Here is a 19,250-nt window from a genome sequence, read left to right as displayed (position 1 = left end):
ACTATTGTATTTTGTGTATATAACATTTAATTAAGAAAACTGTGTTGAACATCATAAATATAAAAAAATTAACGCTTACACAAAACATACTTTTTATATTTTATTAAAACATACATGTATAGTATATACGTATCTCATTGGATTTAATAAAAACAATTTACATATTGTCAGGTTAGGTTATTCATACAGATGAACAGAGGCAGTTGTGCAGCATAGTCTTTGTAATGTAAAAGCAGTTCCTGTCAAATAGTTTACTTTATGTATATACAGCAGTAGTTATTGAATATGTAGAATACTAAAAAAGACTACTTAGGCGTGTCTTAGTGAGCAGTTATACACAACGAAATCAAAAGTTAATGTTGGATGAGGATAATTAAAATAATCTACACTTATATAAACTTTCAGTTATTTAAATATTTGTACAGTTCACAAGAAAAATTACAAATAGAATTCAACATGACTGATGATTCTGAGCAACCAACTATAAAGGGAGTTTGAAAAATGGTTTTCAGAAATGGTTTTGCATCATTTCTGTTCCATTTTTAATGTATTTAATGGCTGCCGATTATGTTGTTAGATGGACTGCCCACCCTTGATGAGTGCTTTTTTATTTTGCTATTCTAAAATACAGCTGAGACCAAAGGCCCCTGCAATTTAGCCATGCTTGATAAGGTCTTTTCCACCCTAGACAAAACAAACTATAATGGCTGCGCTTTGAAAATACAGGTACGAACCTCATACATGTAACAGCTATACAACGATCTCTGAGAGGCATCTCTCCATAACGCTCTCTTGGCCCCCCGGAGTCATGGGGAATCCAACACTCATGATGAATATGTACAACTCTTGTCGATGACATTAATGCAACTGATCATGTCTGAGCTACAATATCTGCAGTTAAAGTGTTACGTGCAATCTTTGAGGAGAAGAAGCTGTATGGTTGTGAGTTGCTGTGCTTCCAATGATGTCTAACTTGTGTAAGGAGCAAATTAACTTGGGTCCAGTCAAATAATTCACCGGTAGAATTAAAAGAAAATCATTTTTATAAGCGTCTAGAAAGATAACAATGGTTGCATTTCCAGCAACTAGTCTAAATTTATTCCACTGCACCGTACAGTGCACACCAGGACCACAGTAAGCACCAAAATACCATGACTGGTTGTATGGCTTCGTAACTACTCTCCACACTACAGCCAGGTGAGAAAGACATTTCAGATCAGACACCCACGAGGAATCAAAAATGTAAACGCTTTACAAAAATAAAGTCAGCCCACCAGTTATGAGCTCAACATACAGTAGAAATAGCTGGCCTTATAAAAATATAGTGATTTCTTTTTTTTTTTTCAACAGTTCTCGAAGTGTTCGCAGGGTGCTGAGGTTGAGGAGGAGATATGAGGGGCGTGGTGGGTGAGGAAGCACGGTGGGAGTGGGTCTGTCTGAGGGGACGGGCTGATTAAGGGTGGATGGAGGAAGGGAAGCTCCACAGTGACGGACTGTCCCTCTCAGTGCCAGCTGCAGCGTCAGCGAGCTGTCCTTAGTGGATGTTGAGGTCTCTGAAGTAGTCAAAGGTCGCGCCCAGGGCCCAGCTCGTCTCCACGTTGTTGACTTTCTTGGCTAGCTGTTGAACAGAGCGAGAGGAGAATCTCCATCAGAACTACATAGAAACTTGTTCCTACATCTACTTTGATGCTGATTTTAAAAAAATAAGTCTGATGTACAAACAATATGGAGTTTTTTTTGTCATGCAACTTCTCATATTTTGTCTCCCACGTTCACTGCCTACAATAACCTGCCTGTGATTCGCTTACCTGCAGCACAGTGTTGTCCTTGAAGCCAAAGCCCTCCTTTAGCAGGCAAGTGATATATGTCATATCCATACAGAGGAAGGGGCTGATGGCACGGTATTTGGTCATTTTGTTGCACACTGCAAACACAAAAAGGACAGGGTTTTTTTTAGACATGAAATCATTTACTTCCTCATATAATTCCATGTGATGGCAAAGAAAACAGCTTTTCGAACCCCTCGGCTAGATGATGAGAAGATGACCTTTCTGTTTTGTTGTGCTGAATATTCAGGGAGGTGCGAGGTGTACAGCTCCGGGTCAGCAGGAGGCTGCAGGTGGGTGGCAGTGTTAAACTGCCTTGTACACTGTGTGTGTGTGTGTGTGTGTGTGTGTGTGTGTGTGTGTGTGTGTCAGTGTGTGTGTGTCAGTGTGTGTCGGTGTGTGTGTGTGTGTTGTCAGTGTGTGTCAGCCCCCAGCTGGTGTGTGGCTGTCAGGTGCCCTCCTGCCTGGGCCAGACAGACATCTTCAGCTCGGGTGCCAGCCCAGCTTGAGCTCGACTTGTTCCTCGAGACCATGTGACAGTGTTCTCACAACACAAACAGCCTTACATAACACACCAGCTCAGTCCTGTTTGCTGCAGATGTGGTTCTGCATTGACGTCACAAACTCAAGCTGATAAGCACAGTGTGTATCGGTTATACGTATTTAAAAATTTAGCACGATGTTAACACGTATTTACTCTCTAATGAACTACATTTGTCTCCATCACATAATTTTGTAAATAATCGGTTACATTTTACTGTTGTAATAAAATTCTTGTTTGACAGGAAAAACTCTGCCAATTTGGTAGGGTTGTGCCAAGTTTTTGCGCACAAACAAGCTTTTGCTGTTTGGAGTTTTGGATGAAGTTTCAGTGGTTTGAAAACCGATATATATAAATATATATTTAACTTATAAGATTGTTGGTTTCATCCAAATCTGGAGAAGATCACATGTAACTCTTACCTTCTTTGGCTCTCTTCTTGAAGTCCCTGACTTCAAGCGCACCACCTCGGCTGCCATCTGCAGAGAAAAGCAAACGTGCAATTTGAATATCTATTTTGTGCAGAGGATGATAATTAGCATGAACGAAAGGCTCGTTGGCCGATGCCCACTCACCGATGAGGCCAGACTCCACAGCTCTGTCGAAGTAGTAGGAGAAAGCGTAGAAGACGCTGCTGCCCTTCACTTCGTAGGGCTGGTGAACTATCCCTTTAATGACCTTCATCACCTCGTAGTAGCACAACTTATAGCCGGCATATCCTGAAGAAAGACAAGGGGGAAGATGTTTTTTGTTTTTTTTCTCTCAATACTGTACTGAAAAACAGTGGAGTGAAGAGGGAGTTAAAGTTGCAGACAGGAAACGATGGATGGAATGCAATTGGGAAAACTTGAAGCCTCACTGAGGTCAGTCAGCGGTTGAAGCCGGGGGCTCACCAGATAATATACAAGGGAAGCCCCAGAAGACCGAGTTTCACACAGGCCCATGGGCACAGTTGGCTGAGTTGTGCCGGCAAAACCATGTGCTGACAAGAGCGGCAGTTAGCACAGCCCTGTTGTGCTGTCTATTTTTACCACATAATTGTGAGCCGGCCAGATAAAGCTGCTCGTTACACAAAAAAATAACAACTCAGGGACAAGCCCAGCATCTTTTGGCTACTTGGCTGTGGTATGGGAGTGACTGCCTTATTTGTGAAGTTAACTGACAGTTTTCTTTTCATTTAAATACAAGGTTGACTGCAGTATAATTGTTCAAGAGGGAAGACAGGTGAGAAAGAGGATGACAAAACATGCGTTTGGCGCCAAGATAAATGTTCTCATGTGAGACTGTATTATACTGTACGCTATTGTGTTCCAGAACTGAGATAGGAATGCAGGGATCGTTGCATTTAGGACATCGGGAAGGCAATCAAAACCTCAGGGTGCTTTTATCTTACCGTCTGGAATCCCGCTAACTTTATAGGTGGTTCCTCCAAAATGCACATCTTCTCTGAACTTTTTCGGGAGGCAGGAACTGGTGAAGATTTTCCAATCCAGACCTGGGAAAACAAAACAAAAAAATAACCGTTTTTGCCATGTTGCAATGAGTAAACCTTTGAAAGAATGACTCAGAGTGCAAATAGTAAGGCAATAAAAGGTATGAAATACTCTACCATCAGCTCCTAGTGCTCCAAGAGTTGCTAGGCGAGCCGCATATAGTCCATTACCAAGGTAGCTACACAATAGTGACATACAATTATGGTTTTACTTTGCATACATAGTGGTTTTTGAGCAGAGTCAAATCTCAAGAAAATGTACAGTTATATCTTCTGTAATTTACCTGTGTGTGTAGAGTTGATACGTATGGTTGAACAGGTTGAATTTGGCAATGTAAGTGGACGGAGCCGACTGGACCGTTTTCTGTTGGGTTGACAATAAATGTTTAGTGGCTTAACTTGAAATACAAAAAAAACATTTATTTACCAAATCAAATATTGAATTCACCCTTGACTTTGGAAGGAATGTGATCTGTGTAGATCCTCCACCCAAATCCAGAATCCCAACTGTCCTCCTCGTGCTGGAGTACAAGTGACCTATAGCAAACAAGCAGAAGGTTAGAGACATCACACTGGATGGAGGATGATAAGATGTTATTCATCATCACCTCAACTGCTGTCTAATCTGCTGGATTTATTGCCAATTTTATTTGGAATTTAATCCTTTTACATTCACAAATATCAGACTGATGCATGCTGACAGGTCAGAACTGTGCCCACCATGAGAAAAAAATACCTTTTTGGCATGACGCTTAAGGCTGTTTAGAATAAATTAGATGGTATCATAGCTGTGTGAAAAATGTGAGGAAATATTGCTTGTTTTTGCAATCTGTTTTGGAGCCAGTGATTCAAGCTCATAACCTCAGAAAGGAGACAAGAGTCTTTCACTGCCGGGCTTCTGTGTACACTGGAGCCTCAGATATGAGCCTCCTGACCACTAACACCACCATAGCAAAACACAAGCAATGTCTTACCTGTAAGGAAGTTCACAGTGACCCAGGCGAGGACTCCTAAAACAGCACATGGGTGAAAATGTGTGTATTAGTCAAACCCTGAGGAGGGATTGCCACTAAATATCCAATTCAAACATGCTCAAGCACAAAGAATGAGCTGAAGATGCCTTTCAGTCCAGCCCTCCTTCATTAGGCTGATATAAAAATAGCATCTTCGGTTGAGCTTGTAGGATTGCAGACCAACCCAGGTAATTACAGTTGTCTCAGATGTAAAGTTATTGCACTCATAAAATGAGGATAACAAATAGCACATACTCTACGATGAAACATAACAGTGAGGGTGTCTTAATGAGTGATGTGGAGGCTCACACTAAATTAAAGGGCGTGGGGCAGCTTACACTCACAGTGGCAAATTTATTTGTCTCAATGGGGTAGTAAAAACAATTTAAGAGAGCAGTATTGTTTGATCCTCGGTGAACGAGGCTGTTAAAGCACCTGGTCAGACAATACCTAAGTCAGAAATCAGCCAAATCTTCATTGTAAAAAGATGTCTTGCATTTTGAATTCAGCACAAACGCAATGAAAGGTAGCTTACCTTCGTTTGTTCCGTTCATGATGGAAACACTGTTGTTTGGCACAAAGAAAGGCGACTCGTCAAACACCTCTCGTACCTGTAGAATACATTTATCACTATTTAAATACGGCGTACAAGAGAGCATGCTCAAATACTTTGCTGTTAGGATGAAGTCTGTCCGGGCTTCAGAAGACAAACTGTGTGCTCCGTGTTAGAGTGACAGATAACTGAACCACAAGCATGGCTGGAACAGTAGCCTGGATAATACTTAAAATGACAAATATGGTTACTCCACACAACCCCACAACAGCTGTTCTTTGCAACATGATAGCCACCAAATGGGCAGACTTGCTCTCTTTTTTTTCAGTGACACTTGTAAGCACTTAGTGGTTTTTCATCCCGTTCCCTGGCGGGACGGCTGGTGTTTGTGCCAAACTGTCTGAGGGCAGAGAGAAAAACGTGCCTCACCTCCTTCAGAAGAGCATTGGCCTTGTCTTCAGGCAGCAGACGGAGACCCGCTGTGGCCTTCAGGACCACCGGGGTCCTCCTCCACTGCTCCTCGGGCACTGTCTTCTTGGCAATCCGCAGTAACTGGCGGATGGTGTTGCCACCCTGCGGATCAGATTCAAGGAAAGAGCATTAACATTTGTGCCCGATCAGAGAACAAAAAGAAACATATTTCACATTTGACCTGAGAATTTTTTTTTAGAGATCAGCCTTTAAAAACATGTAAATATACAGCAGACAGGAGTGGGCAGCGGTGACAGCATCAACAGCAGGTCTTTTTGTAATTACTCAGTGTTTACATCACATGAACCCAACCCAAAGAAAATTCCAGTGGTTTCGCAGTTTGCAGACAACTCCCTAATATACCTGATCATTAATAATAAGTGATGGCGTAAACGGGCAATACGTACCTCTTCAGGGTTGTCCTTGTAAGCAGACAGTCCAGGTTTCACTGCATGGTACATCTCATTGTCCAGAACTGGCAGCTCCACTAAAAAAAAGAGGTAAAGTGAAGAGATCATAAACCACACAGCTGACAGGATGTGACATCCTGTGATAAAGTAGGGAGAGGAGTAGTGTAATTGCCTGGCTTTTCTTTATTAACTCGGGATATTTAGACTGTAGCACTTCACCTCCATCCACATTTTGTTTTAAAGGTCTGCTTCCTACACAGTTGAGTCAGACAGGCAAATTAAAAGTTCACCTCAGCTACTTTTAGAAACCGTATTGCCCATGCACTCTGCGACTTTGTCCTTACACCACACAGTGAATGACCTAACAGTAAACAAGAGTGGGAGCCAGCAGCATGTGCACATCCCTGGTTTAGAGAGAGGGAGAGGAAGGGAGAGAGAGGGAGAGAGGGAGAGCCGTACACTTACCAGGGTCCTTCTGGATGAATTTATAGATATGGATCCTGGTGCCTGTGCTGCCAGCGTCAAACATGATCCCATGGAAGACACGACTCACGTTGACAGGGGAGGAGGCTTCAGGTACGTGCTGGAGAACCTCATGCGGGTGATAGGGCACAGGTGCGGCATGCACGACCTCGGGCACCGGGTAGAAAGCCTCTGGTATGGGGTGGTTGACTTCAGGTGCCGGGTAGAAGACCTCAGGGATCACCGGGAAGGTCGGCACGCCGGGCTGCGCGACTGCAGGCACCGGGTTGGAGACCTCAGGGAGGAGGTTTTCCGTGTTGGCGGAGTGCTCCCGGTAGCGGTAGAAGTGGGGGACATAGCGGTGGTGTCGGTAGTACGTCGCCTCCGCTAAGAGGCTCCCAGCCAGGAGCCACACGTAAAGAGTGAGCAGCATTCCCGGCGTGGTCATTGTTTTCAGTGCCGGAGAAAACAGACAGCTGGAGGAAAGAAGAGAGTGACGAAGCCCGGTGGATGCTGGAGCAAAAGGCTGACTGGGGCCCTGCAGAGCGCGCAGTGGAGATGGAGAGACGCAGAGTGGATGCGATGCACACTCAGGACTGTCCGGTCATGTGTTTACAGTATATAAAGACATAAGGGTTTGGCATGGGGCCACACCGAGAGCAGCCATCCACCAATCCTGTGACGGTCCATCCCAGCTCCATCAGGAGTCCCCCCCCTCCTGGGAGCTGAGTTGTACACTGACTACCTGCCTACCAACAGCATTTCCTTTTTTCTTTTTTCTTCACGAGGAGGATTATTTTTGGCTGTTTTTCCCCTACTCATCTTTACTGGTTATTCTGGAGCCCAAAAAAAAAATCCCCTTATGAAAGGAGAAAAGGGATTTATGAAGAAGTCAAAATGAATGGCTCACACTGAAAAAAACTCTAAAGAAATGGTCTTAAAATACTTTTTTATGGGTGTATTTAGGACTTGTATAGCAACTTGCCTCAGAAATTCCTTCACTCTGCAACTCTTTTGACTTTCACAACTTCAGAAGTGCTAAAATTTTGCAACTGCCTAAATTAGGGGTGATGTAAGTTTCTCTTTGCCTGTTGTAAAGGCTTTCTGTAGAGTTTCTCTATCATTTACTGCCGTTTGTAAAATGTAACAACTTAATTATGACAATTGTCTGACTTTTGAACTCATTTTGGGATTACCCATACTGTCAGTTTTGCTTAATTTCAAACACCTCGGGGCTTTGTGGTGAAAACAATAACTTAAAGAAATACTTTATTTCAGACTGAAGTTTTGACAGATAGACTGTATTGTTTCATTATGTACTAGTACCTCTCCCAAATCATGTTCAGGAGTTGGCATGAATCATCATGTATAAAAAAATGTCTTCAACCTTCTCTACGATTTTATAATAATCACCACATTAAATTCACTGCAGCTGTTTCACAAAACCTTAAAAAATGCAAATGTGATCTGCACTCCAGCTGGCATAAAAGTTAAAAGAATGTTAGCAATCATCTCACTCCTACTCATCCCTGTGTTAACCACAGGCTCTCACAGGGAAAAATATTTGGGCTGCAAGGCACGTTTCACGAGAGAATGCATGAAAAGCATGAGTTGCTGTTTCTCCCCTTTCGGTGGGTGGTTGGCATGGCATCATTCACAAGTCATGCCGGCGTGCATAAGCTAATGCTTTCTCATGTAATGTTCGGAGCTACAGCGCAGGATGCAGAAGCATCAAGGATGTCTCACAGCAGTGCAGCACAGAGGCAAAGCAACTCCTGAGACCTTGCATGAACTGAGATTTGTACCGCCGGGCTGTGATATTTTTCACCAGGTTTATATCAACAGAAGAGTACAGACATCTGAAAAAAGACGGCGCTGGTAGTCCAGCAATTGAGGCATCCCTGGAGAACTGACCCTGTCTCAACCCCCTGTTTCAACTCATGCAAAGAGCTGGGCAGAAACCGAGCCTTTGGCCAGCCCAGCCAGGGGTGGTTGAGAAGGGGAGGGCAGAGGTCCTGCCGATGGGCACAAGAAAGTGCAGGAAGTCCACGGCGAGGACAATGTGGGGAGGGTGGGGCTTGGCACCAGTGTTCACCCATCATGCCATTCCACTCCCAGGACACTCGACTGTGCAAAGCACTGTTCCAACACTGTAATTTGGACTAAAAATATTGGACTTTCGTTCCTCCTTCCTTTTTTCTAAATACTGTGGCTACTTTTTTCAATCCTGTGGTTCACCAGAATGGTCGTTCGCCCCTATCAAAGCGTACATGTGCAGGACCTCTCACTGACTCGTGCCCACAGACGTCTTGGTTGCAACAGGGTGATTTGTGATTAATAAAACCTGATCAAAAATAGGTCGCGTGTGTTCATTCTAGTATCATTATTAGATGATGTTCAGACACATATTGTGGTCAATATTGCAATCAATATGTATAATGTGCAATGTTTGGACTGCTGGGATCCACCTTAGGTCACTTAGTGCTTCAGCCATGAATCACAATGACTAGTTTTCAACACACCTACATTTATATTGCCACTGTAAAGTGATGCAATAGGAATTTCCCTCCCAGTAAAATGTCTTTCTAGTCATATTGAACTTTATATTCGTTCTTGAATAACATAAAATAAATTAATCTACTTGTGTGTTGCCGATTCATGTTCAGATGTCGTTCAAAATGTGCACTGCTGTTGTATGAACCTATTGTTCACTGCCTGTCTATGGAATGACACAGCACATTACAAGCACACTATGTTAAACGAGAGGTAGTCTCAATTCAAGGTTTGGTATTTTGTTTCAAGTTAACTGAAACCGTAAAGCATGAGAAGGGACCCCAGCTTTGTAATCTACGTTGTGCAATATATCATTAATATGCTGCAGTGTTACCCTCAGGAATGCCATGTTTGTGGGTGTCCTACCCCAAAAAGTTCATTGAAGAGACCCAAACCTTGTCATTACAATTCCAATGATAATGACAGCTTTGAAAAGTTCAGGGTTATTTCAGTTTTCTCTCTTCACTGTCATAGTAATTACCTTTAAATTTAGTCTCCAAACTCTGTTCTTGATGCCGGAGCAGCGAGCGGCCCTATATGATTCAGTTTACAGTAACTTTATACACCCAACACATTTGTGATATCTTTGTTTTTGTTTGAGAAATAATCTGCCCTGGACAGAGAGCTAAACAACATGATAGAGAGAATTCAGTGGTTTTGAGCTTGAATTATGACCGGCACTAACTTTACATTGTTTCACTTGGATGAGCTTCTTCGAAGATGTAAGCCAACTGCATTTACGTTGATCTTAGTGGTTTTCCCATAACTCCATCAAAAAACAACTGTGGGCATGGCAGCGACAAACACATAGTTATTTTCAGGACAACATGGACAATACTGCTGACAGGAGCCAAGAGTATCCCATGTCGTCGTGTTGGAGGAGATGATGTGCAAACAGATCCTGTTTGATAGAGCCCAGCGTGAGAAAACTGTAATTACAAGACCAGTGACGACTACAGGCATTCTTTGTCAGTCCACAGAATGCTGAGAAAAAAAACACATCTGCATCTTAGAATTTTCCCGCAGTGATTATTGATTCATTTCATTGATTGAATCCTTTAAGTGAATGACTCCTCTTATCAATTTGGATTCCAATTTCTGAGATGACGATATAAAGATCTTTCTGATATTTTATAGAATGAAGAATCCTTTCATTAAAAAAAGGTAAAATGCCAGAAAAAACATGCGGTACATTTTAAATTTTGATATTTTCAAATACAGGTGAATTAAAATAAAATAGGTGGACATGTCCAGTTTATACTTATGTAAAGGGTATGTAACAAGCAGAAGTGGAAATTAAAACTACAAGCAGTGATATATGGCCCTCGCATGGTGCACGTCGGGGAGCCAGCGGGTTGGGGCATACTTCAAAATATAATAAAAAAGTCATACTATAGCATGCCGTATAAAATATGAAAAGAAGTCATACTATGGCATGTCCTCCAAAATATGCAGGTAGTCTGAAATGTGAAAAAAAAAAAGTCATACCATAGCATCTAGTCTGAAATATTAGAAAAAAGACAAACTATAGCATGTCGTCCAAAATATGAAAAAAAGTCATAAAATAGCATGTCGTACGAAATATAATTTATTGTAATAATATATATATATATGTACATATATATATATATATATAATATATACATTTTGGACGACGTGCTATAGTGTGACTTTTTTGTCACTTTTTGGACGACGTTAAAGAATTACGACATTTTTGTGCTATTTCTGACGGCATGCTATAAATATTACTTCCGTTCAAGTTATGGCAGGCAACACAATAGTGCAGTTGTCTGTTTTGTCACTTTTTGGACGACATGCTATAGTATGACTTTTTGGTCATATTTTGGACGACATGCTATAAGTATGACTTTCATTGAAGTTATGTCATGCAACACAATGGTGCAGTTGTCAGTGTCGTCGTCTCACAATCTTGAGGTCCCCGGTTCGATCCTGGCCTGGGACTTTCTATGTGGAATTTGCATGTTCCTGCATAAGCAGTAATGTAAAAGTAAAATGTCGTCCAAAATGCGGACGACTAACTTATGCATGTTATCATGCATGTAGTCCATGATGTAAAACAAACATCATGCATCTAGTCGTAAATGTGACAAAGTCACACTTCAAGCAAGAACATGCAATCCACCACAGACAGAGTTCCAAGCCCCTGATCGAAGCGAGTACTTCCTGATAGTGAGACGACGACACGAGCAACTGCGGAGTTGTGTGGCCTTTATTGCATGTTTGTCTGACTTACATAACTTATATGACTTTTAAACATTTTATGGAAGGAGGTACTGTGGTGGAGTGGTTAGTGTTGTGGCCTTCCAGTCAGAAGGTTCCAGGTTCAATTCTTGCCCTTGACGTGACTTTACATCTTGCAGTCATCATTTCCAGAGCGAGTCTCGAACCTGTAACCTTCTGAATGGGAGGCAACCGTGACAACCACTGCACTGTTGATCGCTCTTCCCTAACATGTTTAAAAGTCATACAAGTCAGACAAGCATGCAATAAAGACAGCAAAATGGTGCAGTTCCAAGCCAGCGCTGACAGGGGGCCTGGAACTTTGTGTGTGGAGGATTCTTGTTGAATGAAATGTTTTACATTATGGACTACATGCATAAGTTAGTCATCCATGTTATGGACGATAAACTTGACTTTTAAGTTATTAGTTTTGCAGAAGGATGCAAATTCAACATAGACTGTCAGAGACGGGAATTGAACCAATGACCTTCGGAGTGCGAGGCAACAACGCTGACAGCTGCGCCACTCCTCTGGCTAACACAACTTTAACGAAAGTCATACTTATAGCATGTCGTCAGAAATAGCACGTATATCATGTTTCTTTAATGTTGTCCAAAATGTGATAAAAAGTCATACCATAGCATGTTGTCCAAAGTATGACATCATATTTTGAACGACATGCTACAGTATGACTTTTTGGTCATATTTTGGAGGACATGCTACAGTATGACTTTTTGGTCATATTTTGGACGACATGCTATAAGTATGACTTCCGTTGAAGTTATGTCGTGCAGCACAATGGTGCAGTTGTCAGTGTCGTCGTCTCACAATCTTGAGGTCCCCGGTTCGATCCCGGCCTGGGACTTTCTATGTGGAATTTGCATGTTCCTGCATAAGTAGTAATGTAAAAGTAAAATGTTGTCCAAAATGCGGACGACTAACTTATGCATATAGTCCATGATGTAAAACAAACATCATGCATCTAGTCGTAAATGTGACAAAGTCACACTCCAAGCAAGAACATGCAATCCACCACAGACAGAGTTCCAAGCCCCTGATCGAAACGAGTACTTCCTGATAGTGAGACGACGACACGAGCAACTGCGGAGTTGTGTGGCCTTTAGTGCATGTTTGTCTGACTTACATAATTTATATGACTTTTAAACATTTTATGGCAGAAGGTACTGTGGTGGAGTGGTTAGTGTTGTCGCCTTCCAGTCAGGAGGTTCCAGGTTCAATTCTTGCCCTTGACGTGACTTTCCATCTTGCATGTTAATGTCATCATTTCCAGAGCGAGGCTCGAACCTGGAACCTTCTGACTGGGAGGCACCGTGACAACCACCGCACTGTTGATCCCTCTTCCCTAACATGTTTAAAAGTCATGTAAGTCAGACAAGCATGCAATAAAGGCAGCAAAATGGTGCAATTCCAAGCCAGCGCTGACAGGGGGCCTGGAACTTTGTGTGTGGAGGATTCTTGTTGAATGAAATGTTTTACATTATGGACGACATGCATAAGTTAGTCATCCATGTTATGGACGATAAACTTGACTTTTAAGTTATTAGTTTTGCAGAAGAATGCAAATTCAACATAGACTGTCAGAGGCTGGAATTGAACCGATGACCTTCAGACTGGGAGACAGCGACGCTGACAGCTGCGCCACCCTGCTGGCTAACTTAACTTTAACGAAAGTCATACTTATAACATGTTGTCAGAAATAGCACGTATATCATATTTCTTTAATGTTGTCCAAAATGTGATAAAAAGTCATACCATAGCATGTTGTCCAAAGTATGACATCATATTTTGAACGACATGCTACAGCATGACTTTTTGGTCATGTTTTGAACGACATGCTATAGCATGACTTTTTGGTCATATTTTGGACGACATGCTATAAGTATGACTTCCGTTGAAGTTATGTCGTGCAGCACAATGGTGCAGTTGTCAGTGTTGTCGTCTCACAATCTCGAGGTCCCCGGTTCGATCCAGGCCTGGGACTTTCTATGTGGAATTTGCATGTTCCTGCATAGTAATAAGTAAATTAAAATATGTCATCCATAACATGGACGACTAACTTATGCATGTTATCATGCATGTAGTCCATGATGTAAAACAAACATCATGCATCTAGTCGTAAATGTGACAAAGTCACGCTCCAAGCAAGAACATGCAATCCACCACAGACAGAGTTCCAAGCCCCTGATCGAAACGAGTACTTCCTGATAGTGAGACGACGACACGAGCAACTGCGGAGTTGTGTGGCCTTTAGTGCATGTTTGTCTGACTTACATAATTTATATGACTTTTAAACATTTTATGGCAGAAGGTACTGTGGTGGAGTGGTTAGTGTTGTCGCCTTCCAGTCAGGAGGTTCCAGGTTCAATTCTTGCCCTTGACGTGACTTTCCATCTTGCATGTTAATGTCATCATTTCCAGAGCGAGGCTCGAACCTGGAACCTTCTGACTGGGAGGCAACCGTGACAACCACTGCACTGTTGATCACTCTTCCCTAACATGTTTAAAAGTCATACAAGTCATACAAGTCAGACAAGCATGCAATAAAGGCAGCAAAATGGTGCAGTTCCAAGCCAGCGCTGACAGGGGGCCTGGAACTTTGTGTGTGGAGGATTCTTGTTGAATGAAATGTTTTACATTATGGACTACATGCATAACTTAGTCATCCATGTTATGGACGATAAACTTGACTTTTAAGTTATTAGTTTTGCAGAAGGATTCAAATTCAAAATAGACTGTCAGAGACGGGAATTGAACCGATGACCTTCGGAATGCGAGACAACAATGCTGACAGCTGCGCCACCCTGCTGGCTAACTTAACTTTAACGAAAGTCATACTTATAGCATGTCGTCAGAAATAGCACGTATATCATGTTTCTTTAATGTTGTCCAAAATGTGATAAAAAGTCATACCATAGCATGTTGTCCAAAGTATGACATCATATTTTGAACGACATGCTACAGTATGACTTTTTGGTCATATTTTGGACGACATGCTATAAGTATGACTTCCGTTGAAGTTATGTCGTGCAGCACAATGGTGCAGTTGTCAGTGTCGTCGTCTCACAATCTTGAGGTCCCCGGTTCGATCCCGGCCTGGGACTTTCTATGTGGAATTTGCATGTTCCTGCATAAGTAGTAATGTAAAAGTAAAATGTCGTCCAAAATGCGGACGACTAACTTATGCATGTTATCATGCATGTAGTCCATGATGTAAAACAAACATCATGCGTCTAGTCGTAAATGTGACAAAGTCACACTCCAAGCAAGAACATGCAATCCACCACAGACAGAGTTCCAAGCCCCTGATCGAAGCGAGTACTTCCTGATAGTGAGACGACGACACGAGCAACTGCGGAGTTGTGTGGCCTTTATTGCATGTTTGTCTGACTTACATAACTTATATGACTTTTAAACATTTTATGGAAGAAGGTACTGTGGTGGAGTGGTTAGTGTTGTCGCCTTCCAGTCAGAAGGTTCCAGGTTCAATTCTTGCCCTTGACGTGACTTTACATCTTGCAGTCATCATTTCCAGAGCGAGGCTCGAACCTGGAACCTTCTGACTGGGAGGCAACTGTGACAACCACTGCACTGTTGATCGCTCTTCCCTAACATGTTTAAAAGTCATACAAGTCACACAAGCATGCAATAAAGGCAGCAAAATGGTGCAATTCCAAGCCAGCGCTGACAGGGGGCCTGGAACTTTGTGTGTGGAGGATTCTTGTTGAATGAAATGTTTTACATTATGGACTACATGCATAAGTTAGTCATCCATGTTATGGACGGAAAACTTGACTTTTTAGATATTAGTTTTGCAGAAGGATGCAAATTCAACATAGACTGTCAGAGGCTGGAATTGAACCGATGACTTTCGGAGTGCGAGGCAACAATGCTGACAGCTGCGCCACCCTGCTGGCTAACTTAACTTTAACGAAAGTCATACTGATAGCATGTCGTCAGAAATAAGCACGTACATCATGTTTCTTTAATGTTGTCCAACATGTGATAAAATGTCATGCTATTGCGTGTCGTCCAAAATACGACAAAAATGTCATACTATAGCGTGTCGTCCAAAATATGATAAAAATGTCATACTATAGCATGTCGTCTAAAATATGACAAAAATGTCATACTATAGCATGTCGTCCAAAATATGATAAAAATGTCATACTATAGCGTGTCGTCCAAAATATGATAAAAAAGTCATACTATAGCGTGTCGTCCAAAATATGATAAAAATGTCATACTATAGCATGTCGTCTAAAATATGACAAAAATGTCATACTATAGCGTGTCGTCCAAAATATGATAAAAATGTCATACTATAGCGTGTCGTCCAAAATACGACAAAAATGTCATACTATAGCATGTCGTCTAAAATATGACAAAAATGTCATACTATAGCGTGTTGTCTAAAATATGACAAAAATGTCATACTATAGCGTGTCGTCTAAAATATGACAAAAATGTCATACTATAGCATGTCGTCTAAAATATGATAAAAATGTCATACTATAGCATGTCGTCTAAAAGGTGATAAAAATGTCAGACTATAGCATGTCGTCTAAAATGTGACAAAAAAGTCATACTATAGCATGTCGTCTAAAATATGATAAAAATGTCATACTATAACATGTCGTCTAAAATATGATAAAAATGTCATACTATAGCATGTCGTCTAAAAGGTGATAAAAATGTCAGACTATAGCATGTCGTCTAAAATGTGACAAAAATGTCATACTATAGCATGTCGTCTAAAATGTGACAAAAATGTCATACTATAGCATGTCGTCTAAAATATGATAAAAATATCGTACTAAAGCATGTCGTCTAAAATATGATAAAAATGTCATACTATAGCATGTCGTCTAAAATATGATAAAAATGTCATACTATAGCATGTCGTCTAAAATATGATAAAAATGTCATACTATAGCATGTCGTCTAAAAGGTGATAAAAATGTCAGACTATAGCATGTCGTCTAAAATGTGACAAAAATGTCATACTATAGCATGTCGTCTAAAATGTGACAAAAATGTCATACTATAGCATGTCGTCTAAAATATGATAAAAATATCGTACTAAAGCATGTCGTCTAAAAGGTGATAAAAATGTCAGACTATAGCATGTCGTCTAAAATGTGACAAAAATATCGTACTAAAGCATGTCGTCTAAAAGGTGATAAAAATGTCATACTGTAGCATGTCGTCTAAAATGTGACAAAAATGTCATACTATAGCATGTCGTCTAAAATGTGACAAAAATGTCATACTATAGCATGTCGTCTAAAATATGATAAAAATATCGTACTAAAGCATGTCGTCTAAAAGGTGATAAAAATGTCAGACTATAGCATGTCGTCTAAAATGTGACAAAAATATCGTACTAAAGCATGTCGTCTAAAAGGTGATAAAAATGTCAGACTATAGCATGTCGTCTAAAATATGATAAAAATATCGTACTAAAGCATGTCGTCTAAAAGGTGATAAAAATGTCATACTGTAGCATGTCGTCTAAAATATGACAAAAATGTCATACTATGGCATGTCGTCTAAAATATGATAAAAATGTCATACTATAACATGTCGTCTAAAATATGATAAAAAAATGTCATACGATAGCATGTCGTCTAAAATATGACAAAAATGTCATACTATAGCATGTCGTCTAAAATATGACAAAAATGTCATACTATAGCATGTCGTCTAAAATATGATAAAAATGTCATACTATAGCATGTCGTCCAAAATATGATAAAAATGTCATACTATAACATGTCGTCTAAAATATGACAAAAATGTCATACTATGGCATGTCGTCTAAAATATGACAAAAATGTCATACTATAGCATGTCGTCCAAAATATGATAAAAATGTCATACTATAACATGTCGTCTAAAATATGACAAAAATGTCATACTATGGCATGTCGTCTAAAATATGACAAAAATGTCATACTATGGCATGTCGTCTAAAATATGATAAAAATGTCATACGATAGCATGTCGTCTAAAATATGACAAAAATGTCATACTATAGCATGTCGTCTAAAATATGACAAAAATGTCATACTATAGCATGTCGTCTAAAATATGATAAAAATGTCATACTATAGCATGTCGTCTAAAATATGATAAAAATGTCATACTATAACATGTCGTCTAAAATATGACAAAAATGTCATACTATGGCATGTCGTCCAAAATATGATAAAAATTTCAGACTATAGCATGTCGTCCAAAATATGACAAAAATGTCATACTATAGCATGTCGTCTAAAATATGACAAAAATGTCATACTATGGCATGTCGTCCAAAATATGATAAAAATGTCAGACTATAGCATGTCGTCCAAAATATGACAAAAATGTCATACTATAGCATGTCGTCTAAAATATGACAAAAATGTCATACTATGGCATGTCGTCCAAAATATGATAAAAATGTCAGACTATAGCATGTCGTCTAAAATATGATAAAAATGTCATACTATGGCATGTCGTCTAAAATGTGACAAAAATGTCATACTATAACATGTCGTCTAAAATGTGACAAAAATGTCATACTATAGCATGTCGTCTAAAATATGACAAAAATGTCATACTATAACATGTCGTCTAAAATGTGATAAAAAATGTCATACTATAACATGTCGTCTAAAATGTGATAAAAAATGTCATACTATAACATGTCGTCTAAAATATGACAAAAATGTCATACTATAACATGTCGTCTAAAATGTGATAAAAAATGTCATACTATAACATGTCGTCTAAAATATGATAAAAATGTCATACTATGGCATGTCGTCTAAAATGTGACAAAAATGTCATACTATAGCATGTCGTCTAAAATATGACAAAAATGTCATACTATAACATGTCGTCTAAAATGTGATAAAAAATGTCATACTATAACATGTCGTCTAAAATATGATAAAAATGTCATACTATGACATGTCGTCTAAAATGTGATAAAAATGTCAGACTATAGCATGTCGTCTAAAATGTGACAAAAATGTCATACTATAACATGTCGTCTAAAATATGACAAAAATGTCATACTATAACATGTCGTCTAAAATATGATATAAAATGTCATACTATAACATGTCGTCTAAAATATGACAAAAATGTCAGACTATAGCATGTCGTCTAAAATATGATAAAAATGTCAGACTATAACATGTCGTCTAAAATGTGACAAAAATGTCATACTATAACATGTCGTCTAAAATGTGACAAAAATGTCATACTATAGCATGTCGTCTAAAATATGACAAAAATGTCATACTATAACATGTCGTCTAAAATGTGATAAAAAATGTCATACTATAACATGTCGTCTAAAATGTGATAAAAAATGTCATACTATAACATGTCGTCTAAAATATGACAAAAATGTCATACTATAACATGTCGTCTAAAATGTGATAAAAAATGTCATACTATAACATGTCGTCTAAAATATGATAAAAATGTCATACTATGGCATGTCGTCTAAAATGTGACAAAAATGTCATACTATAGCATGTCGTCTAAAATATGACAAAAATGTCATACTATAACATGTCGTCTAAAATGTGATAAAAAATGTCATACTATAACATGTCGTCTAAAATATGATAAAAATGTCATACTATGACATGTCGTCTAAAATGTGATAAAAA

At 39.8% G+C, this 19,250-nt stretch overlaps 1 protein-coding gene across 1 annotated transcript; it reads right to left on the bottom strand.

Annotated features, from left to right (window-relative positions):
• Positions 1 to 94: 94 nt before the first annotated feature.
• entpd5a (ectonucleoside triphosphate diphosphohydrolase 5a) lies at positions 95 to 8,095 on the bottom strand. Its single transcript, XM_069152148.1, has 13 exons — positions 6,772 to 8,095; positions 6,304 to 6,383; positions 5,855 to 5,998; positions 5,408 to 5,483; positions 4,834 to 4,869; positions 4,308 to 4,396; positions 4,144 to 4,223; positions 3,977 to 4,038; positions 3,761 to 3,862; positions 2,943 to 3,086; positions 2,790 to 2,846; positions 1,809 to 1,924; positions 95 to 1,618 (listed from the first exon to the last, which is right to left on the bottom strand). Exons 1-13 carry the CDS (start codon positions 7,214 to 7,216, stop codon positions 1,535 to 1,537), a joined length of 1,515 nt encoding a protein of 504 aa, XP_069008249.1. The 5' UTR covers positions 7,217 to 8,095; the 3' UTR covers positions 95 to 1,534.
• Between the last annotated feature and the right edge of the window lie 11,155 nt (positions 8,096 to 19,250).

This window comes from Embiotoca jacksoni, unplaced genomic scaffold (assembly GCF_022577435.1).
Source record: "Embiotoca jacksoni isolate LCO1_2020_lvr unplaced genomic scaffold, fEmbJac1.0.p SCAF_18, whole genome shotgun sequence".
Lineage (NCBI taxonomy): Eukaryota > Metazoa > Chordata > Actinopteri > Embiotocidae > Embiotoca > Embiotoca jacksoni.
This window is presented reverse-complemented; position numbering and strand designations above follow the sequence as displayed.

Bases quoted from the DNA above. Each gene is read 5' to 3' on its own strand.
- entpd5a (XM_069152148.1), bottom strand. From the start codon at position 7,216: ATGACCACGCCGGGAATGCTGCTCACTCTTTACGTGTGGCTCCTGGCT. The intron at 5,484-5,854 runs GTGAGGCACGTT...TGTATTCTACAG, and splicing joins CCAATGCTCTTCTGAAGGAG to GTACGAGAGGTGTTTGACGA. The intron at 3,863-3,976 runs GTAGAGTATTTC...TTGTTTTCCCAG, and splicing joins TGGAGCACTAGGAGCTGATG to GTCTGGATTGGAAAATCTTC.